This window comes from Littorina saxatilis, linkage group LG3 (genome assembly GCF_037325665.1).
Source record: "Littorina saxatilis isolate snail1 linkage group LG3, US_GU_Lsax_2.0, whole genome shotgun sequence".
Lineage (NCBI taxonomy): Eukaryota > Metazoa > Mollusca > Gastropoda > Littorinimorpha > Littorinidae > Littorina > Littorina saxatilis.
In genome coordinates, this window is record NC_090247.1 from 30,286,792 (window position 1) to 30,310,974 (window position 24,183).

At 40.4% G+C, this 24,183-nt stretch overlaps 1 protein-coding gene across 1 annotated transcript; it reads right to left on the reverse strand.

The window, feature by feature from the left end:
* Window positions 1-235: 235 nt before the first annotated feature.
* Window positions 236-18,108, reverse strand: LOC138962102 (eukaryotic translation initiation factor 1A, X-chromosomal-like). The gene is made up of 6 exons (XM_070333822.1): window positions 17,951-18,108; window positions 15,828-15,911; window positions 14,512-14,615; window positions 12,791-12,923; window positions 11,421-11,518; window positions 236-2,798 (listed from the first exon to the last, which is right to left on the reverse strand). Exons 1-5 carry the CDS (start codon window positions 17,964-17,966, stop codon window positions 11,421-11,423), a joined length of 435 nt encoding a protein of 144 aa, XP_070189923.1. The 5' UTR covers window positions 17,967-18,108; the 3' UTR covers window positions 236-2,798.
* Window positions 18,109-24,183: the final 6,075 nt, after the last annotated feature.

Sequence of the window (24,183 nt, forward strand, 5' to 3'; positions counted from 1 at the left end):
TGTGAATGTGTCGGTGTTAATGTGAACTGATGTTATTTATTTGAACTTTCACCCAAAGTTACTGAATAAACATGCGGACTATGAATTCTCTTGCTGTCTGTCTAGTTTATTTTGTGATTTCTGTTGGTATGAGAGCATTGCTTTTGTAATACAGCTCTTTTCAATGCATATATCCAACTAAAGTCTCACACAAACACTCTCTCGCTCTCATTTTCTGAAAACAGAACAAAAAAAAGAAATTTTATGATTTTACTCTCAAATGCACAGAAATACATTGCAGGAACTGTTAATCACTCTGCAAAGGGTAACCACCACCTAATAAATTCTTCCGTTCTATGCACACCTTGGATGGATATTCTGCATTCAATTTCTACTTAATTGTTAAATATCTTGACTTAAAACACCAGCTTGCATTTTGATTTTTCACATGCAAATACATGCAGGAACTGTACATGATTGGCTGCAACGGTGGTGGTATTAACCTGACCCTCCCTCCAGCTGTACCCAAAACCCCACTTGGATTAACCGACTTCTGACATAATGCCAGTTTAACACACTGCTGCATCTCATCATGACCAAAAAACTCCTTACTCAGTAAAACGAAAACCCAAACCCCAGAAGTACAACAAAATCCCATACCCACATCACATCAACCCCCCCTCTGTTCTCCATGAAACCCAAATGCAATGCAACGTCACATCTCTCACAGTCAAACTCCAGACAACAATCTCTCTCCACAGTCAAACCAAACACGCAACAGAACAGTTACACTATCAGTATCTTCTCTACATTAAGCGCACCTCGCATACAGTCTGTAGAGGAGAATGTTTTACAGGCATGGGAATCAGCATACAAAAAAGAATAAGTTTACCCGTCTACCACATTTGCACTCCTGTCGCCTTCATCACAAATATTTTTTTGCAATACAGCTTTAAGGCTCAAAGTCAATCAACATTAAAATGACCAACATGCCATGTGCTTTTCTAGAAAAACTGAACGAATTGAGAAATGTTACAGCCACAACTCACCAAGTTTTATTTAAAGAGCAGAGGATCAAACACTTGAGTCGAGGACCTTCCATACACTAGGATAACAAAAATTATTACCAATGAACTACCGATCATTTTGCTGACCGAAACAAGATGTTTTCTATATTTGTAATGTCTGCTCGGTGACGATTCCCACATCCATGATTGTGTTCATTCTATGACTTACTCTCTCTCTCTGAACTCAACACATCCTCCAGCAGCGTACCATATATAACAGAGTTCAAACCATGAGTTGAAATAAGCAACAATGCCTGACAAGGTACAAGAATTATAAGCACACATGGCAATGAGATTGACAACAGCTAACAAAAATAAACCACACACACACGCATACATGCAACTCGCACCACATTTCAACATGAGCTAAACCACATGAGGCGAAACACCTGATGGAAATTTTACAGTTTTTCCATATTTACAATGACTTTATTCAAACGATAAAGAGAATTGGAGGTTAACAAAAAGTGTTACAATACAAGACGAAAATCAACCAACTTAAATTGTCACAGTCTCACACTTGCAGAAAAGTCAGCTAACCGTTCCGTTGTTACCTTTACTACAGAATACAGAGGGTGACTGGTAGCTCGATTCATAGGGCACTGGACTTGTCCAGACCGCGACGGACAGAAGTTAGCTTCATGTGCAGATTCAGAGATGGTATCCATGGTCCACAACCATGTCACTACTGTAGCATGTAAAAGACCATCGTCATTCTGCTAAAAGTGCAGGTGGTTAATTACACCCAAACACACACCTGGGTAGCGCGACTCACTGCTAGCTTTCTACTGGGAGAAAGCGACCTAAATTTCACAGTAATGGCAATGGGAGACTAAAGTAATGAAAATAAAAAGTATCAACAAAGACGTAACAAAACAGAAAAATACATCAAAGCCCAGTGACTCTGGCACACAATCGGTTTCACTTCTGATAAATACTTATACAAACGCAAAAACTTCAGAGTTCAGTTAATCAACAGGGATAGATCACATATGTAACCGAGTGCCGAAACACTACGATCACCTCGGGAGGCGACGTGCAATCAAACAGGATTGAAAATGTTAGGGCTAATTTCTTAGCCCTATAAAAACTGTTATGCAAACCCGAACATACAGACAAACGGAAACCACCAGACCCCATCACAAACAGAATTCCACAATCAACCGGTGTTGACTTAAAGGCCAACAACTCGGGTGCAGAGTCTGCTGTGAAAGGAGCGGTAGCCTCCCCTGTCACACACATAAGACTTTGTTTTACCACCTCCTCCACCCCTTTCCTCTCCCCATCTATGTGCATGGATAATAAAAATTTTGAAAAAAATCCAAATGAAATTCCTTGAATATTTAGATCTATAATTCAAGGCTAGTAGTACCATCTCTGTAGCTCCCACAGCAACTTCACACAGGTACTCCACATTGTTTTGTTCAAACTTTACAACTGTTCCATGCCCACTGAACATTAACACAGTTTCAAGGCCACTGTTTTGTTCTTGAACCACATTACAAATTAAAACCAAAACGCAGTGATAAATTAAAATGGTTGAATGTTCAGAAAACTTAATTTCATTCCAAAACATCTGAATCATATTGATATATCTAAAGATTTGACTGAAAAAATATCTCTGCATGGACAGGAAAGACATATTGCAGAAAAAATAGTGGGAGAATTATTCAAACAGGTTAAACGCCAAATTCTCAGACGATTAAAACAGACTAAACAGCTAAGCTCTTGCCACCCCAACTTGAGTCAACACTGAAACAGAGAAATGGAAACAGAGATAAGTTAAAAGTCTGCATGTGGAAAAAATTATTAAAAATCAATTCTGTTTATACCACTGAAAACAAGGGCTGTTCTGTTAGAAGCAAGAACAAGTTGCGTAAGGCGAAATTACTACATTTAGTCAAGCTGTGGAACTCACAGAATGAAACTGAACGTAGTCCGCCGCTAGTGCAAAAGGCAGTGAAAGTGACGAGCCTGTTTGGCGCGGCAGCGGTTGCGCTGTGCTTCATAGCACGCTTTACTGTACCTCTCTTCGTTTTAACTTTCTGAGCGTGTTTTTAATCCAAACATATCATATCTATATGTTTTTGGAATCAGGAACCGACAAGGAATAAGATGAAATAGTTTTTAAATCGATTTCGGAAATTTAATTTTGATCATAATTTTTATATTTTTAATTTTCAGAGATTGTTTTTAATCCAAATATAACATATGTATATGTTTTTGGAATCAGAAAATGACGAAGAATAAGATGAAATTGTTTTTGGATCGTTTAATAAAAAAATAATTTTGTTTACAATTTTCAGATTTTTAATGACAAAAGTCATTAATTAATTTTTAAGCCACCAAGCTGAAATGCAATACCAAACCCCGGCCTTCGTCGAAGATTGCTTTGCCAAAATTTCAATCAATTTAATTGAAAAATGAGGGTGTGACAGTGCCGCCTCAACTTTTACAAAAAGCCGGATATGACGTCATCAAAGGTATTTATCGAAAAAATGAAAAAAACGCCCGGGGATATCATACCCAGGAACTCTCATGTAAAATTTCATAAAGATCGGCCCAGTAGTTTAGTCTGAATCGCTCTACACACACACACAGACACAGACACACACATACACCACGACCCTCGTCTCGATTCCCCCCTCTATGTTAAAACATTTAGTCAAAACTTGACTAAATGTAGAAAGAACAAGAAGGGCAAAGCCCATACGACTCACATGCTTGACCTTGACCTGTACATGACCTTGACCCTCAGGGTCAAGGTCAAATAACTAAACCTAGCAATGACATCATACACTATGAACTGCTTTACACATTTTTCCTACCAAAATACATGTGAGGTCAAGGTCATCCAAGGTCATGCAACACAAAGCTGTTAATTCAAGACATAGGAAGTACAATGGTGCTTATTGGCTCTTTCTACCATGAGATATGGTCACTTTTAGTGGTTTACTACCTTATTTTGGTCACATTTCATAAGGGTCAAAGTGACCTTGACCTTGATCATATGTGACCAAATGTGTCTCATGATGAAAGCATAACATGTGCCCCACATAATTTTTAAGTTTGAAACAGTTATCTTCCATAGTTCAGGGTCAAGGTCACTTCAAAATATGTATACAATCCAACTTTGAAGAGCTCCTGTGACCTTGACCTTGAAGCAAGGTAAACCAAACTGGTATCAAAAGATGGGGCTTACTTCGCCCTATATATCATATATAGGTGAGGTATTAAATCTCAAAAACTTCAGAGAAAATGCGAAAATGTGAAAAATGGTCGTTTTTAAGACAACAATTACGGCCCCTGTGACCTTGAACTTGAAGTGAGGTCAAGTTGCCGCACAAATTTTTTGAGATCTTGTAACTATACACCATCAGGCCACATCAGGTGTTGATAGACTTAATAGTGTCCAAGAAAATCCAACGTTAAAGTTTTACGGACGGACGGACTCCGGGACGGACGCACGAACGGACGACTCGGGTGAGTACATAGACTCACTTTTGCTTCGCATGTGAGTCAACAAGAGAGACAGACGTGTGGTGTAAATTTGCCGAAATATTTCGCCACAACATTACGTAACAAACAATGACAGAATCTGAGGCAAGCATATCGTCAGTGTTCAAAACAAACCTCGTAACCACCATTTTTCTGATTTTCGGTTTTTTGCATCATTGAAATCGTAATTTTTTTACCTACCTTCTGAAACAAAAATCAAATAAATATGTTGCCTAATTAGTTTTACAAACCTCATAACTCAAACCCGTTTGCGCGGGCTTTCAATTTTACCACTTAAGGGATCCTACGAGGTTTTCTCGGAAAGCGGTGGTAATTTACAAACCTCGTTTTGGCTTTTACGAGGTTTTCGTGAACTGTTTTGGTGGGAAATTGATCAAAACATCCGGGTTACGAGGTTTACGTCTACACGAAAGCAGCCTGGTCTTGAGAGAAACCGAATGGGACAGAGGTAAGTGCTCCACTTTCCTTGCTGAAAATACGAGCAATGTTAATCGTGCGTGATTGAATATGACGTAGATGATATATGAAAGAGAGAAAATGTTTCTTTGAAGCAAATTAGGTTCCAATGCACTGCCCCCTCTCTCTCTCTCTCTCTGTCTCTGTCTCTCTCTCTCTCTCTCTCTCTCTCTCTCTCTCTCTCTCTCTCTCTCTCTCTCTCTCTCTCTCTCTCTTTGTATTCGTGCATTCGTGGCAGCGTTTTATTTACGATATTTCATTGTTTGTTTGTGACGTCTTATAACACTCATTTTCCTATTTTCCTTGTGGAATACTGAATCTATTCTTTTTTTAATTATATTTAGTCAAGTTTTGACTAAATATTTTAACATCGAGGGGGAATCGAAACGAGGGTCGTGGTGTATGTGCGTGTGTGCGTGTGTGTGTCTGTGTGTGTGTCTGTGTGTGTGTGTGTGTGTGTAGAGCGATTCAGACTAAACTACTGGACCGATCTTTATGAAATTTGACATGAGAGTTCCTGGGTATGAAATCCCCGAACGTTTTTTTCATTTTTTTGATAAATGTCTTTGATGACGTCATATCCGGCTTTTCGTGAAAGTTGAGGCGGCACTGTCACGCCCTCATTTTTCAACCAAATTGGTTGAAATTTTGGTCAAGTACTCTTCGACGAAGCCCGGGGTTCGGTATTGCATTTCAGCTTGGTGGCTTAAAAATTAATTAATGACTTTGGTCATTAAAAATCTGAAAATTGTAAAAAAAATTAAAAATTTATAAAACGATCCAAATTTACGTTTATCTTATTCTCCATCATTTGCTGATTCCAAAAACATATCAATATGTTATATTTGGATTAAAAACAAGCTCTGAAAATTAAATATATAAAAATTATTATCAAATTTTTTTTTTCGAAATCAATTTAAAAACACTTTCATTGTATTCCTTGTCGGTTCCTGATTCCAAAAATATATAGATATGATATGTTTGGATTAAAAACACGCTCAGAAAGTTAAAACGAAGAGAGGTACAGAAAAGCGTGCTATCCTTCTTAGCGCAACGAATACCCCGCTCTTCTTGTCAATTCCACGGGCACTGCCTTTGCCACGGGCGGTGGAGTGACGATGCTACGAGTATACGGTCTTGCTGCGTTCAGTTTCATTCTGTGAGTTCGACAGCTACTTGACTAAATATTGTATTTTCGCCTTACGCGACTTGTTTATAGTTTCAGAAAATGGCAAACATCACTCCGCCATCGAGCAGTGATGAAAACGACCCTTGGATCTGCGTCGTGTGTGGAAAAATGGCCAAAGACAGTAACAAACTTGACATTGACTTTGTTCTGAGGGGTGATCGAGTTATGTTTGACACAGATGACACACCATGGGTATACTGTATCCGCTGTCACAAGTATTTTCATGTGAGATGTGTTGACTTCGACACAGTCGAGATTGTTATATTCACTGGCAATCACTACGTCTGTGCAATCTGCGGAGAGTAAGAAGGTTAAACATGAATTGTTCAATTCAAGGAACCGTCATTAGGAGCTTTCAAATACTGGAACCGGGACTTTCAGAAGACAATCTTATCTGCAATGAAACTCTTGAAGACGGCGTAGAGTTATTGTCTCCTGTCTTGCCTACCCATGAGGATGCGTCAGCCCCTGATTTTGTTCAGGACCTGCTATTGTCTCCTGATTTTATTCAGGACCTGCTATTGTCCCCCATCCCTTCTTTTTCATGTCAAAGTGGGTCACCGTCCCCCATCCCACCTGAATTTGTTCAGGCTGTTTCTCACCAGGACACGCCTTGTCGTACGCTGTCAGATCATGAACACAGTCCGACTGCCGAAGAGGACTCCCAAGACACTCTAAATGATGATAAGATGACTGACAGCGACGACTCCTACTACCCTCTTGACGACGAAAATGAATCCACAGATTCATATGAAATACCAACTCAACTTGCGAGCCCTGTGGATGAAATGTCACCGCTACCGCCACCATCTCCAACTCCTCTCGTTTCTTCAGTTAACAAGGGCCAGGGAAAATAAGGAACTCAGATTGAAAGGACAAGCGTATATGGGAAGAACTACAGACCAAGAGGGAAAGCAAAGTTTCACGCGTCAGAAAAAACAAAGACAACAAGGGCCAGCATGTATTTCGGACTTCTGCCGCAGATCACAGCAAAGACACTGCAATGAGATTTCTGATGAGGAAAGGTCCGAGATCTTCTCAATGTTCTGGAAAGAACTGGATTGGGGTCAAAGGAAAACATATGTGTCTTCGATGGTGAACTATGTTCAGGTCAAGAGGCGACGAGGAATAGGTCGAAGGGAAGGATCGTTTGAGTACCACCTGAAAGTTCGGGGAGAGAGACTGCAAGTCTGCAAAACAACTTTCTTGGAGACGCTTGCATTGAAATAATGGAGTGTACGGAGCTGGGTCCTGCAAACAAACAGGCCTTTTGAGACTCAAGAGCCCAGCCCACCGCCTTCGGTGAAAACAACACAAAACAAAACAAACGAAAAGAGTGCTGTAGCCAGGATGTTCATCGAACAGCTCCCTAAAGTACCGTCACACTACTGCCGTAAAGACTCCAAAAAACTGTATTTGGAAACAATCATCCAATCCAAGACTCACCTGTACAAACTCTTCAAAGAGTTCTGTGACGAAAATGGACAACAGCGAGTATCAAGAGCAACACTAATGAGGGAGCTGAAGGCGATGAACATAGCTATTTTTAAACCACGGAAGGACCAGTGCAACCTGTGTTTGTCCTATAAGTATGGCCAGGTTTCGAAAGAGGAGTACGACACGCATATCAAGCGTAAGGTGGAAGCTCAGACAGAAAAGAAGTTGGACAAAAGAATAGCTGAGGATGACAGTGACACTTTGGTCATCACAGCAGACCTGCAGGTAGTGCTTCTCTCCCCAAGGTTGTTTGCAAATGCAAACTACTATAAAAGTAAACTTTGCTGCCACAATTACACCCTGTATGATTTGGCGACACGAGATGTTGTGTGTTATTACTGGCATGAAGGCAACGGTGAAGTGAACAGCAGTAACTTTGCGTCCTGCTTATTAGATCATCTCCAGAATGTTCAAGGCAGTCGTGAGACCCCTCTGCGTACGATCATCATGTATTCAGATGGTTGTGATTATCAAAACAGGAATGTTACACTCTCTAACTGTCTTCTACACTTTGCCATCCGTACAGGGATTGAAGTGGTACAGAAGTACCTCGAAAAAGGTCATACATGGATGGAGGTTGATTCAGTTCACAGTGCCATTGAAAGAAAGCTGAGGGATCGTCAGATCTACTGGCCCCCTGAGTACGTGGAGGTAATAAGCTCGGCCAGGCAGAACGCGCCGTACAAAGTGAAAAGTCTTGACTTCACCTTTTTTAAAGACTTTTCAAAGGTTCTGTACGTCAGATCGATCCGCCCAGGGAATGGAGTGGGTGATCCACACGTCACTGACATCAGGGCACACCGTTACAGCCCATGTGGCACCATCAGCTACAAACTGATGTTGTCTGACGGTCGGCAAGTCTTGCCTCGCAGACTGGCCAAAGTTGCTGAGGACGTGGTGATCCCGAACCTCTACCAGCAACCTCGACGCATCAAGAAGAAGAAGTGGCAAGACTTGCAGGAGCTGAAGCTGGTGCTGCCCACAGAGTACCATTCATTCTACGAAGGACTTCAGCATGAGTGACCTTTTCTCAGGGAAACCAGCGTTGGTTCAAGTTTGTGTTTGTTCAAACACTTGCCACACCAGTGAGATGTGTCCCTTGTTCAGCAACCTCAGACTTTAAAATCGTTCATCTGTCAATATAGCCGAGATTTTGTTGTCGTTTGTTTTATTTCATTTCCCACATGTTGCAGGTATGCAGACCTGTTTACCCCCATAAGTGTTTTGGAGTAATGCTCAGCCCTAAAAATAGTAATCCTGGCACAAAAATAGTAATCATCCAGCATTCGTCGCCAATTACAACGCACATGACAACTGTGTCTGCGAAACGCAATCATGCACATATATCCATCATTCACAAACAAAACACATCAGTCAGTTTTTGTAGTCATCATAATTTCAAAGAAGATCACATCAAAAGCACATGCATCACTGATTCTTTTTCTTTTGCTCGTAGTAGGCCTTTTTCAGTGTGTCATGCCTGTACTTGCGCTTGCCGAATGAGTGAGGGCGAGACTTCACCACTAGAAGGCTCTCCAGCGTCTCATCAGAGTGAGACAGCCATAATTATGATCTCTGGTCAGTTTTGTGCTTTTTCACCCCATTTTGCCATTGAAAAAAACAATGCCAAACATGAGAATTAATATTAAAAAAAAAAAAAAAAAATTTTTACATTTTTTTTATTTATGAAAATCGTAGTCTTGACACGGATAGCGGAATGGCGTATTTTTTGCAGAAAATCGTAATAAATTACGCCAAAATCGTAAGGGTAAACAGGTCTGGGTATGACAACATGTTCAAACTCCAGTCTATACAGAAGTAACATAGATTGTCGTTTATTTGTGTCATGCTTCATTGGTGGATACAGCGCAGAACATTGTTATCTTAGGTTCGAATAACAAAACGATTTTTGTCGAATGACATTTTTTTTAATGCAGTCTGCATAATTTAGTTGACTTTAATATGTGCCCACATTATTTTTTTGTTCAGTTTTTGATGTGCAATTGAACGGCTACAAAAAGAAGCCAAATTCATAATGATTTAATTAAAATATAATTGTGTTTTTTAACTTGCTTTTATTGACTTTTCTTCTAATTTCTGTTACCCCCCCCCCTCCCCCATCTGTGTGTGTGTGTGTGTGCATGCGTGCGTGCGTGCATGCATGTATATGTGTGTGTGAGTGTATGTGTGCGTGTGTGTGTGTGTGTGTGTGTGTGTGTGAAAAAGTGGAAAAGTTTACGCCTTATTAACAAAGAAAACATGGTATTCTAACCTAAACGTTTACCCTGAAAACCACGCATCTCCACAGTTTTTGGACACCGTTTTGTGAGAAAAGCTCGTATCAGCATTCATTGGAGCGTGACGGCTTTATCTGACCACAATTTCTCAATTTCTTACCAGAAACGCATTTCTGGCACTACACAGATTTATCCCGTATAAATAAAATGTTGGAATTTGAGTTTGTGATTTTTTAAAAGTTTTTTTCGTTTTTCTCAAAACAGAAAAAATGACGATACGAGGTTTGTTTTGAACACCGACGATATCTGAGTTAAAAAGCAACAGCCATCATAAATTAATGTTATGTTTAAGCGGAGAGAGTCTAGTCTTTCTCTTAATGCTAATTTCTTTTGTCGGCAATTGTTTCTGGAAATCTCCACTTCCATGTGTGGATACACGCCGCTCACTAAATTTTCACGTGAAGCTTACCTGTGTTTCAAAGGAAAAGCAACTCTTCCACAACTTATTAAAATCTGACAAGTTATTTCAGTAATTCATCTATTTATGACTTCCCCCCTCTTAAGGACTGGGTGGCCGAGTGGTAACGCACTTGCGCTCGGAATCGAGAGGTTGCGTGTTCGACCCTGGGTCGGGCCGCTATTTTTCTCCCCCCTTTCCTAACCTAGATGGTGGGTTCAAGTGCTAGTCTTTCGGATGAGACGAAAAACCGAGGTCCCTTCGTGTACACTATAATTATTGGGGTGTGCACGTTAAAGATCCCACGATTGACAAAAGGGTCTTTCCTGGCAAAATTGCATAGGCATAGATAAAAATGTCCATCAAATACCCGTGTGACTTGGAATAAAGGCCGCGAAAGGTGAACATTCGCCTAACAGGCTTGAGGTTTGCTGGTCGATGTGAATGCGTGATATATTGTGTAAAAAATTCCATCTCACACGGCATAAAAGCGCTTTGAACTTCGGATAAGGCGCTATATAAATAAAGAGAATTATTATTATTATTATTATTAATTATTATTATTATTATTAAGACCCTGCTTTGGGGGGATTTATTTTTCATAAGGCCTAAAAAAAAAATAGGTGTGGTTACGGTAACCCGACCTACCCTATTTTTAGGGGCCGATCCTATAACTTTTTATTACATTTGTCAAAAAAAAAAAAAAAAAAAAAAAAAAACCGAGTGCAAAAAACGCAATGAAAGCGAAAGCGCCCGTGTCGCACACTTATTTCCCTGTCAAGTAGGTTTAATTTGTACACATTAGAAAAAAAAGTTAAAAAAAAAAAAAAGTGATTGCCTACCTACCTACCCTATTTTTTTTGGCTATGTTACCGTAACCACACCTATTTTTTTTTTTGGCCTAACCTCTGAAAATTTAACATCTCTTTTAGACTCCCTTGTTTTTGAGACCTGATTATCTTAGAATTTTTGAAGTCTAAAAAAAGAGGGTTCCACTGCAATAACAAAATCTCACTTACCTAGATATCATCAATGTCATCTTCCTCTTCATCAAAGTTGTCGAAAGTGATGTTCTCATCGATGTCATCTTCAACACCAGCGTTCTCGTTGATTTTGGCTGAAACAAGCAAGATTTTGACATGTTATAATGATGTGAAGAAAACACAAATTGGCTGAAACAAGCAAGATTTTGACATATGTTATGATGATGTGAAGAAAACACACAAATCCAAAGCACTAAGATCTGATTAACTTTATTGGGACTATTTTTTTTATATAAAGCAAATACATTGAAAAGATTTAAAAATATTACAGGGAGATTTATATACTATGTTATGCACTGGAACGTGGGATAACTTCATGCATGTACAGTTTTAATTATGCTCAATCTGTGACTAAAACAGTGAAAGCTTTTTTCACAATAACAACAAAATCAGCAGACTAACACATAAAAAACAAGTTGCGGAAGGCGAAATTACTACATTTAGTCAAGCTGTGGAACTCGCAGAATGAAACTGAACGCACTGCATTTTTTCACAATGACCGTAGTGCAAAAGGCAGTGAAAGTGACGAGGCTGTTTAGCGCGGTAGCGGTTGCGATGTGCTGCATAGCACGCTTTACTGTACCTCTCTTCGTTTTAACTTTCTGAGCGTGTTTTTAATCCAAACATATATCTATATGATTTTGGAATCAGGAACCGACAAGGAATAACTTAATAAGATGAAATTGTTTTTAAAACAAATTCGAAAATTTAATTTTAATAATAATTTTTATATTTTTATAATTTTCAGAGCTTGTTTTTAATCCGAATATAACATATTTATATGTTTTTGGAATCAGAACATGATGAAGAATAAAATAAAGTAATTTTGGATCGTTTTATAAAAAAATAATTTTAATTACAATTTTCAGATTTTTAATGACCGAAGTCATTAATTAATTTTTAAGCCTCCATGCTGAAATGCAATACCGAAGTCCGGCCTTCGTCGAAGATTGCTTGGCCAAAATTTCAATCAATTTGATTAAAAAATGAAGGTGTGACAGTGCCACCTCAACTTTTACAAAAAGCCGGATATGATGTCATCAGACATTTATCAAAAAAATTCTGGGGATATCATACCCAGGAACTCTCATGTAAAATTTCATAAAGATTGGTCCAGTAGTTTACTCTGAATCGCTCTACACACACACACGCACAGACACACACACACGCACACATACACCACGACCCTCGTCTCGATTCCCCCTCCATGTTAAAACATTTAGTCAAAACTTGTCTAAATGTAAAAAGAGTAAGGTATCAAGTACTCTACCCAACGTAAAGTGTCTCAAAGTCAATATATTGTAATAAGTTGATAATAAGCAATATGAAGCTCTTGATGCTCTCACCAGATTCAGGCAGCTCTCCATAGGCCTTCAAGTTTCTGGCCTCATCAGATGTGTACTTGAGGATCACATCAGCTTTTGTGTCCTGGTAGTCTCGCAGACCCAGCAGAATGATGTCTCCTGTGTTAATCCACACCTGGAACAATAACAAGGTAAGGTGAAAACAAACACCACATTACCCCCTGATAATCTCACAAGAAGTACAAAATCAGACGCGCTCACAGAAGTGAGGTCTTATGCAGTCCTCGGTTCTGACCAAGTTGACCCCATAAACTCTCGCTACTTCTTCTTCCTTCATATGGGCTGAAACTCCCACGTACACTTGACTTGTGTATGACAGTATTTGTCCCTTGGTATTTTCGTGTCTTTATAACCGAACAAACTCTGACATGGATTACAGGGTCTTGTATGTGCGTACTTGGTCTTGTGCACACGAAGGGGCACAAGGCACTAGCACTAGCAGGTCTGCACATATACAGTTGACCTGTGAGACTGAAAAAGATCTCCACCCTTAACCCACCAGCAGCGGCCGGGATTGAACACTTGACTTTCTGCTTAAGAGGTCGGCATCTTATCAACTAGGATAATGCGCCCGTCGACCCCATAAGCATTCTTGCAGGGATAAAAACTGAGTTATCAAAATCAGAAAAAAATGGCTTGAGATTCAAATGACCCCTGTGTGTTTATATTTTTCTGTCTTGGTTGTTTCAGGAATTTGTGACCCGTTCTCACAAAATGATAGATAAGTTGATATTTAACATTGTGATATTTATGTGCTCAGAAGGTACAAAAATCCCTCTTTAACTTAAGATAAATGCAAGTTTCAAGTGACTGGTTATCAGCAGGCCTAAGATTATGAGGGACACAACCGTCGGAATGATGAAAAGAAAAAGCAAGTGAGTGGTAAAAAAAACCAGACTTTGTTACATTCGTTTAAAGCTACTAACCAGCATGTCGACCATTTTGAGAAAATCATTGTCGAAGTTGTCACACTGAAAACAGGTATTTTTCCCTCGCAACCTAGGTAATACCTGCTTCACAGCTCATAAAATGGTGAGAAATAGTATAAAATAGCATAGAAATGAGACCGGAAAAAAAACACCATTTTGCCGTTACAACTGTTATGATTTGGTTTCTATGAAAGTCATTGTGCACCAGATTAAAATTTAGTCTTTGACCTTTGCAACCATGTATAATAAGCGAGGGTTCTGCAAAAAATCACTTTGACAATGTGGTGTGGCTTTCGTCTACATGAAAAGGACGCTTCGGATCAATCCATGGTATCAATAAATTCATGTTTAGCAAAATTTTACATGGATTTGGGCTAAATGCAGGCAGTATAACTATAAGGTAAATGAATCATAGTTCTGTCTGAAACAGCAAAAAAGTGAATTTCACATATTGACCCTCAAAACCTCATTCGGTCCGCTGAGCAGCTGGCCGCCGGCGACTTATCTATCATTTTGTGAGAACGAGTTACAGTTAGGAAATCTGACAGAAAATGAGGATTGCCGGATTTTCTGATAGCAATTATTTAAATTAAACGTACATTCACACCTTTTTTTTTAATTAAACAATTTTAACCAATCATGAGAGAAACAGAGAGAGAGAGAATACGAGTGAAAGACTCAAAGAAAGGTATGATGAAAAAAAATGCCACACACAAAAACATGCCCAAAATGTGACTTTTAGTTTTACTTTTAGTCTTCATCAAATGCACAGACCTTTTTCCTGAGCTTTCCTCTGATGTGACAAAGACGTTTTACACCGTCAAAGCACATGGCCTCCAGACGTCCATTGCCAAGCATTTTGGTTACTTGAGCATATTCTGCAGACGACAAATATCAAAATAAACTTGAATCTCCAAGCAAAATCAAATCAATGTACACTGAACAGTTAAGATTAAAAGATCTATAAGTATACTCAGTCCTGTTGTAAAATGTGTACATTATTCGAGTCAAAGATACTGCAGGAAGCAGTGCTGAGTGCAACTTTCAAATTCAAAATCAACAATTTCTGGCTTACCGAATACCATTTTTTTTCAATATCTCACAGAATCAAAAACAAGAAATGTTATTGTTAATGTTATAGAGTTCAATGTTTATTGACAAAACAAGACATTCATATTCATACGGAAATCGGCCCAATGGTCATTATAAGTGAACCGACAGAAAAAATGATGAGACAAATGGAACAACCTTGGATAGAACTAGAAGACTTAGCTGAGTGTTCCATATCTAGCTAGACGGTCTTTCCTTCGCGACTGACCAGCTTGCCAGACATTCAAACGCATTCTCAGCTTAGTTTTTTTTTTAATTGTCTCATAATGGTTTGTCCACTTATAAACATCGGGTTGATGTACTTGTGAATGTCTTGTTTTGTCAAAAAATTAAACTGGCTTTTAGAAAATGAAACTTTGGCAGTCTGTCAGTTTTGAAAATATCTTACAGAGTTAAAGGTACTGAACTTGTCAAATCCAGGTGCACGGAGCCCCTGGGGCTTTTAGTCATACCTCAGGCAGCTATCCGTTAGAAGAACTACCAAGTTTCATTGACTTGCACCCAAAGAGTCAAGAACTGCGATTTTTTTACGAATTAATTTCGTACTCGGACCCGGCTGGTCTTGACCTATTTTTGGATCTAAATTTAGATCAGGTAGATCACCACATCATGCTCAGAAAGACACGTCACTAGCAAACTATGTCAGACATCATCATGAGTTTGTGTAAAACAAAATGGAGACCGGAATCACTCAGTTGAATCGAACTCCGACCAAACACCACGTAATAACTAGATTAATTTATGCACTTGCGTGAACAAGAAACTGTCGAGCTTCACAGATGTCGTCATTGGGTAGTTTTGGGTTTGTTTTACTACCATAGGAGGATTTTTGAACTGTAAATGCACTCAGCTGCAACAAAAACGCAAAACGAAGGCTGTGAGCTGCACTGTGCCTTTAAGTGCTAAATTATATCATTGAAGTTTACTAATAGTAATTTACTACGATCATTTTCACCCTAAAAATGAAAACAATGTCATACCTTGTCCATCTTCCTTGAAGACCAACTCTCTTTTTTCATTTTCATTCTCATTCTTGCCTCTCCTCCTGTTTTTACCTCCCTTTCCTGGAATCAGAACAGGACAAAATCAGAATTTTTCTAACTTAATCTAAGACATGTGTAATCGGTGACTTATAAGAAAAATAATTAAAACTGTAATGTTTGGAGAAACAACAACAAAAACTCAGCTCTTCATCACAAGTGTGTGGACTGATGAATGCATAGTCAGTGTCCCTCATGATAATTATTCATTTATAAATTATATTCAATAGACAGTTTTAGACCCTGGGGCATAAAGTCACATGTAAAATGCATTGTATACATACATGTATACTGAACAAAAGGTTAAACATTTTACAGACACTTTCTGCACACTCTTGGTGACTGGTCAGGACCAGTGGAACTGGAAGCAACATCAAATAAAAAAGTAACAGCAATGGTTTTGATTTGACAATAATTGAATCATTGATTAAGATTGAATGACACTGTGCCATTGCCAACTTTCATTCAGTGGCCTCAGTTCCTTCCAGAGCACTTAATCAGTTGATGCGGAGTATGCCAAGAATGTGACTTCATTTCAATGGGTTGGGATTTGCAACTGCAATTTTTCAGCAAAGCCTACTAAATAGTCCTTCAAAATCGTGAGGAAATCCCTGTACAGGGCAACTATCCTCAATTTGGTTGGTGCGCCTAATTTCCCTAGAGTGAAAGATAAAGTGGATAGTGTACCTTTGAAAATAACAAGTCGCGTAAGGCAAAATTACTACATTTAGTCAAGCTGTGGAACTCACAGAATGAAACTGAACGCACTGCATTTTTTCACAATGACCGTAGTCCGCCGCTCCTGCAAAAGGCAGTAAAATTAACAAGCCTGTTTAGCCCGGTAGCGCTGTGCTGCATAGCACGCTTTTCTGTACCTCTCTTCGTTTTAACTTTCTGAGCGTGTTTTTAATCCAAACATATCATATCTATATGTTTTTGGAATCAGGAACCGACAAGTAATAAGATGAAATTGTTTTTAAATCGATTTCGGACATTTTATTTTAATCATAATTTTTATATTTTTAATTGTTTTTAATCCAAATATAACATATTTATATGTTTTTGGAATCAGAAAATGATGAAGAAAGATGAACGTAATGTTGGATCATTTTATAAAAAAAATGTTAATTACAATTTTCAGATTTTTAATTACCAAAGTCATTTATTAATTTTTAGGCCTCCAAGCTGAAATGCAATACCAAAGTCCGGCCTTCGTCGAAGATTGCTTGGCCAAAATTTCAATAAATGTTATTAAAAAATGAGGGTGTGACAGTGCCGCCTCAACTTTTACAAAAAGCTGGATATGACGTCATCAAAAAACTTTTATCCAAAAAATGAAAAAAACGTCTGGGGATATCATACCCAGGAACTCTCATGTAAAATTTAATAAAGATCGGTCCAGTAGTTTAGTCTGAATCGCTCTACACACACACACACACACGCACAGACACACACCATGACCCTCGTCTCGATTCCCCCTCTATGATAAAACATTTAGTCAAAACTTGACTAAATGTAAAAACAGGGGTGGGTGGGTTGGTAGGCATGCAGATGACTGATCTATCAGTGAATGGATTGATCACTATGGCCGTACGGGTCATTCAGTCAGTGATTCTGTAACTACTACTACCTGCACTTTTAAGCATAACAAGTCATTTTAGAACCGCCGGATGCAACTCGATCGTGTAAAATGATGTCCCTCGTTTGACAACGTACGCCAATTTCGCCGATCAAACAACCAAATTAATTAATTATACTTAAGTTTGGAGCTCAATCCCTCCATTAATTTCACGACAAATGTTCTTAAATTAGTAAAGAATGCAATGGATTCTGAGCTATGAATTTAACACACTAAAGTTCAAGATTAGTCTACCCCAACTTCTCTGTTTGGACTGTGATAATGATACCAAAGCTCGGAAAAATGCCCTGTGGTGTTACATTTGGGCAAGCCAAAAACCTGAACCAACAACGTCCATAGCAGAAGTTAACCGACTGAAAAATTTAGTCAAAGTGAGGCGATTTATGACTACTTCAACATATCCTTACATGTTGGCCCAACTCACCCTTATTCTTCGGCATCTTTGCTAGGATGGATCTGCGCTTCTAGACGAAAAGGATTGACAAATTTGCTGAATATGCGTGGCAACCTACTGTTGAAATCAACATGTGTTCTGTCCGAGACGACGGAAGTAGCTAACCAATTCGCGGGGATTTGTGGGATATTCTGAGCGAAGTGGATTCACGACGCGCGGCGCGTTGTGCGTTGCGATTTACGACGCGCGGCGCTTCGAGTAGCGCTGCGATTCACGACGCGCGATGTATTCTGCTGTTACATTTCCTTCACAATCGCAAAGTTTACAACAGCTACATCTATCTGATCTATTTGAGAAATAAAACTGTCAATAAAACGAAAAACAGAGCACCATTCTCTCTCTCTCACTCTTTCACCTGCGTCTATATCTATCTATATATATATACGACTAGTGTCTGTCTGTCTGTCTGTCTGTCTGTCTGTTCGCGATGCACGGCCAAAGTTCTCGGTGGATCTTTTTCAAATTTGGACACCGTATTCAGCTACACCCCGGACACAACCTCATCGATGAGATACTTTCAACACGTGCTCTCAGCGTGCAGCGCTGAACCGATTTTGGTTCCACCTCAGCTACCCGGGCCCCATTCCGACACACCAAAGCCGCTAGACCACATCACAACGCCAAAGTTCTCGGTGGATCTTTTTCAAATTTGGACACCGTATTCAGCTACACCCCGGACACAATATCATCGATGAGATATTTCAACACGTGCTCTCCGAGCAGCGCGCAGCGCTGAACCGATTTTGGTTTTTCTGTTCATTTCACCATTCCCAGTAACTCTTCCTTATCTTCTCCAGTGTTTTGCGTTTATCTCCCTTCCTTCGTGTGGCTTCAATCCATATTCCCGTTTCTACGTTACTATTTTTAGAATGTCACTGCGCTGTCCGGAACGCTTCCCTTGCACCCGTAAGTTGTTCTTACTGTCAAAGTGAAAAGGTCGAATCAATTTATGGCCACGCGAAAAATACACTGTCACCTATCTCTATATATTTATAGATATAGACATATACATCTATATATATATGTCGTGCCGAATTCACGTAATTGCCGATTCCGCGTAATGGGCAACATTTTTGCCCATTTCGCGTAATCGGCAAAACGCTGCCCAATACGTGAAATCGGCAGCGTTTTGCCGAAATCGCGTAAACGCCTCTAAAACTTGCCTATTTCGCGAATTCGGCAGCCGATTACGCGGAATGGGCAGCCGATTACGCGTAGTGGGCAAGTTGCCCATTACGCGAAATCGGCAATAGCAAGTTAAGTGTGTGTGTGTGTGCGTGTGTGTGTACGTGTGTGTGTGTGTGTGTGTGTGTGTGTGTGTGTGTGTGTGTGTGGTCTCTCTCTCTCTCTCTCTCTCTCTCTCTCTCTCTCTCTCTCTCTCTCTCTCTCTCTCTCTCTCTCTCTCTCTCTCTCTCTCTCTCTCTCCCATTGTGCGGCTGCGTGTATGTTTGACAAAGATTGTCTGCGCAAGAAAGCCGTCGTAAAACGGTTCCTGAAACGGGCTCAGTGAGCTAACAAGCAAAATTATGAGGTATGCAGGGAAGAATATGTACAGGAATGCAAAGAGTACAAGGAATTGTTGTATAAAAAGAAACTTGATTTTGATTTAAAAAGACTTGCCAAGTTGAAAAATTCCATAAAAGACCCAAAAGTGTTTTGGAAAACTATTCGGTCATTGAACGCAAAGAAAGCAATCTTCCATGGCATCTCAAGTGAACAGTGGTACGAACATTTTTATGAGGTTTTTAACACCGTTGATTTTGTGTCTGGAGTTGAAAAGGATACCGATGAAGTTGAGGAGGAAGTAGTTGATGAATTATTTAGCGAAAACATTTCAAAGCAAGAAGTGATTGACAGTATCCGTAATTTAAAAGTAGGAAAGAGTGCTGGGCCAGATATGATTGTGAGCCAAATGTTGAAATATGCCAATGAAACAGTATTGGACTTTCTTGTTGATCTGTTCAACATGTTGTTTGACACGGGAACATTTCCTGAAGAGTGGTCAAGATCAATTATCATACCAATTCATAAGAAAGGAGACGTGAATGTACCGGATAATTACCGTGGCATAGCCTTGACCAGTGTTGTAAGCAAGGTTTATACACACATTCTCAACAAGAGATTGACGAAGTGGGCTGAGAAAGAGGAAAAAATAATTAAAGAACAAGCCGGCTTCAGGTCAAGTTACAGTACTGTGGATCATATTCTTTCGTTATATGGCATTGTTCAGAAGCATCTATTAAAGAATACTAAACTGTACATAGCTTTTGTAGATTTTAAGAAGGCATTTGACTCTGTGAACAGGAATGCATTATGGGAGGTTTTGAGGAAAAGTGGTGTAAACGGGAAAATGTATAAGGCCCTAACAGCCGTTTACACATCAGTGAAAGCATGTGTGCGTGACCGATGTAATTATTCTGATTTTTTTGAATGCCCAAGAGGGGTGAAACAATGATGTTTATTGAGCCCTTTGATGTTCTCCTTCTTTATTAATGAACTGGCAACAGAAGTGTCCTGTAAGGGAAGACATGGTATACAGTTGATACCTGGTGCGACGGAGATATTCTTGCTACTTTTCGCTGACGATGTTGTTTTGATGTCTAATTCTGTCATAGGTTTACAAAACCAACTGAACAATTTAAAAAGAGAAGTAGTAAAGTAAATTTCAAGGGGCTTATTGTCCGTCAGGTCTTAATTGCCTATATTGGACATGAATTGGTTTATACGATTCGAGTTTTACGCCCTCACGGCTTTTTGATGTTTGCGTGTTTAGGTGGTATCAGCCATCTGCACTTATGGTAGAATGACCAAGATCTTTAACGTGCCATTGTGGTGACACGGGGGTGGGAGATGGATACCGTCTCTGGGTCTGCACATAAAGTTGACCCGTGTCCGTCCCGGCCCGGATTCGAACCAGCGACCTCTCGATCACAAGTCCAGTGCTCTACCACCTGGGCTACCCGGGCCCCCAAAAAGAGAAGCAGATCGCCTGTGCTTATCAGTTAACTTGGATAAAACTGATGTCATGGTGTTCCGTATGGGAGGCCACCTTAATTGCAGCTCATGAGAAATGGTCCTATGGTGGCGAGGCAGTCCGAGTAACCAACTGGTACAAATACCTCGGCATGTTGTTTACTACAAAACTGAGTGTAAATGTTGCTTTGAGTGAGATGTCCAGAAAGAGAAAGAAAGCAGTCATTGAGACACAGTCACTGCCACCCGAAAAACAGCAAATGTAAAAACAAATAAAAATTACTACCAAACTGCATGTCAGCCAAGCTATTACCTGTGTTTGTGGTACTGAAAGATGAAAATAGCAGCTTAACTTGTATTTTTGAGAAGCGGTTTTTTTCTCACAATTATGCGTAATTCTTCATGTTCATCTATTTGTTCATCTTTTCCTATTATCGTTCTCTTGTTTCGAAAATTAATGTTTGCCTCGTTTGCATCACTGGTATACTGTGTGTGTGTGTGTGTCTCTGTGTGTGTGTGTGTGTGTGTTTGTGTGTTTGTGAGTGTGTGTGCGTGCGTGCTAAAAAGTATATTATCACAGTCATGGTCAGTATCGACGACAACACACACACACACACACACACACACACACACACACACACACACACACACACACACACACACACACACACACACACACACACACACACACACACACACACACACACACACAAACACACACACACAAACATACACACTAAACTCACTATTGCCGATTTCGCGTAATGGGCAACTTGCCTATTACGCGTAATCGGCTGCCGATTCCGCGTAATCGGCTGCTGAATTCGCGAAATAGGCAAGTTTTAGAGGCCTTTACGCGATTTCGGCAAAACGCTGCCGATTTCACGTATTGGGCAGCGTTTTGCCGATTACGCGAAATGGGCAAAAATGTTGCCCATTACGCGTAATCGGCAATTACGTGAATTCGGCACGACATATATACGACTAGTGTCTGTGTGTCTGTCTGTGTATCTGTGTGTTTGTGTATTTGTGTATTCGCCATGCACGGCCAAAGTTCTCGATGGATCTGCTTCAAATTTGGTGGGCTTATTCAGAGAGACCCCGGACACAACCTCATCGATGAGATATTTCAACACGTGCTCTCAGCGCGCAGCGCTGAACCGATTTTGGTTCCACCTCAGCTATTTTGGTTCCACCTCAGCTACCCGGGCCCCCATACCGACACACCAAAGCCAAAGTTCTCGGTGGATCTTTTTCAAATTTGGACACCGTATTCAGCTACACCCCGGACACAATATCATCGATGAGATATTTCAACACGTGCTCTCAGCGCGCAGCGCTGAATCGATTTTGGTTTTTGTGTTCATTTCACCATTATAAGTAACTCTTCCTTATCTTCTCATATTCTCCAGGTTTTCAGCGTTTACCTCCCTTCCTTCGTAATGGTGCACTATAGTGTGAGTGGAGCGTCTTCGGATATTCCCGGCGTTCTGTTACTGTTACTATTTTTAGAAGGTCAACGCAGTGTCCAGAACGTAAATTGGACCCGTAAATTATCCTCACTGTAAAAGTGCAAAGGTCGAATCAATTTATAGCCACGCGAAAAATACACTGTCATCTATCTCTCTATAGATACGGCTTCTCTGTGTTTTTGTGTGTGTGTGTGTGTGTGTGTGTGTGTGTGTCTCTATGTGAGCAACACCTGTGCATTGTTCAGTTCTGTTTGTGATGTGGTCTCGCGGCTTTTGTGTAAATTTATGTACTGGCCTTCCTTTTAGAAGCCATAACTTGCTCAGTCCTGTTTGCCGAGTGGAGTTCGCCTCCAAAGGTGATTAACACGGTTACATTCGTCGACAAGGATGGGACTCGATATGGTCAGGAATGGCATTATGGCCACTGAATCATTTTCGTGCTGTTCCCATTCCACGAATCTGGGAGGGACCTAAGCTTGGCGGGTCCATTGTTCGGACCCGGCGAAGCCGGCGTACGGCTCTAAGTACTTCTTCCCGGCGAAGCCGGCTACCCGGCGAAGCGGGTATTCATTCTAGTATATATATATATACGGCTTCTCTGTGTGTGTGTGTGTGTGTGTGTGTGTGTGTGTGTGTGTGTTTGTGTGTGTGTGTGGGCAACACCTGTGGATTATAGAGTTCTGTTTGTGATGGGGTCTAGCGGCTTTTGTCTGTCTGTATGTTCTGGCATTTGAGAAGCCACAAAAGATAATATAGGGCTAAGAAATAAGCTCTAAAATTCTCAATCCCGTTTGACAGGACTTCGCCTTCAAAGGTGATTGTGGTGAACCGCCACGCTGTCTGTCTCTGTCTCGCGATTCACCCCGGCGAAGCCGGGTATTCCTCTAGTATATATATATACGACTAGTGTCTGTCTGTCTGTCTGTTCGCGATGCACGGCCAAAGTTCTCGGTGGATCTTTTTCAAATTTGGACACCGTATTCAGCTACACCCCGGACACAACCTCATCGATGAGATATTTCAACACGTGCTCTCAGCGCGCAGCGCTGTGCGCGCTGAACCGATTTGTTTTTTTGTGGTCTGAATCCACTACCAGTAACTCTTCCTTATCTTCTCCAATGTTTTCAGCCGCGATTATCTCCCTTCCTCCGTGTGGCGTCAATCCATATTCCCGTTACTACGGGTTACTATTTTTAGAAGGTCACTGCACGTTACTATTTTTAGAAGGTCTCCAGTGTTTTGCGCGTTTATCTCCTTTCCTTCGTGCGCCGGCGAAGCCGGCGACACCCGGCAACCCAGGCGCAGCCTGGTATTCGGCTCTACTTCTTCCCGGCGAAGCCGGTACCCGGCCGCGAAGCGGGTAATCATCTAGTTCACCATACTGATATCGCGGCGCCGATGTCTAAGACATGCCCAAGTTCCGGCCTTGAATACGTCATTGCAATGGCTTCTAAACTTGGGCCAAACAGTTATTGCAACAATTTTCGCACGTTCAGAAAAGCGTTAAACCACAATCCATTTTAATTGAACTTTATATGCTGGAAAAGGTAATTATGTCTACCGTCCGTGTTCATATCATTTGTTCGCGGATCGGTGCATAGGCATCCCGTGGCAGCCTGTCAAACGAGGTTACCCCTAAAATCGACCTGACAAAAACCAATGCCCGTATTTTAAAATCTGCAAAAAAATCAGAATGTGCACTTACCAAACACTTCTGACTACCATTGAAAAGGCCATTCAATTTCCTGTTCAGAGCAT

Bases quoted from the DNA above. Each gene is read 5' to 3' on its own strand.
- LOC138962102 (XM_070333822.1), bottom strand. The intron at 14,616-15,827 runs GTATGACATTGT...TGTCGTCTGCAG, and splicing joins CTTCAAGGAAGATGGACAAG to AATATGCTCAAGTAACCAAA. The intron at 11,519-12,790 runs GTGAGAGCATCA...TGCTTGTTTCAG, and splicing joins TGGAGAGCTGCCTGAATCTG to CCAAAATCAACGAGAACGCT.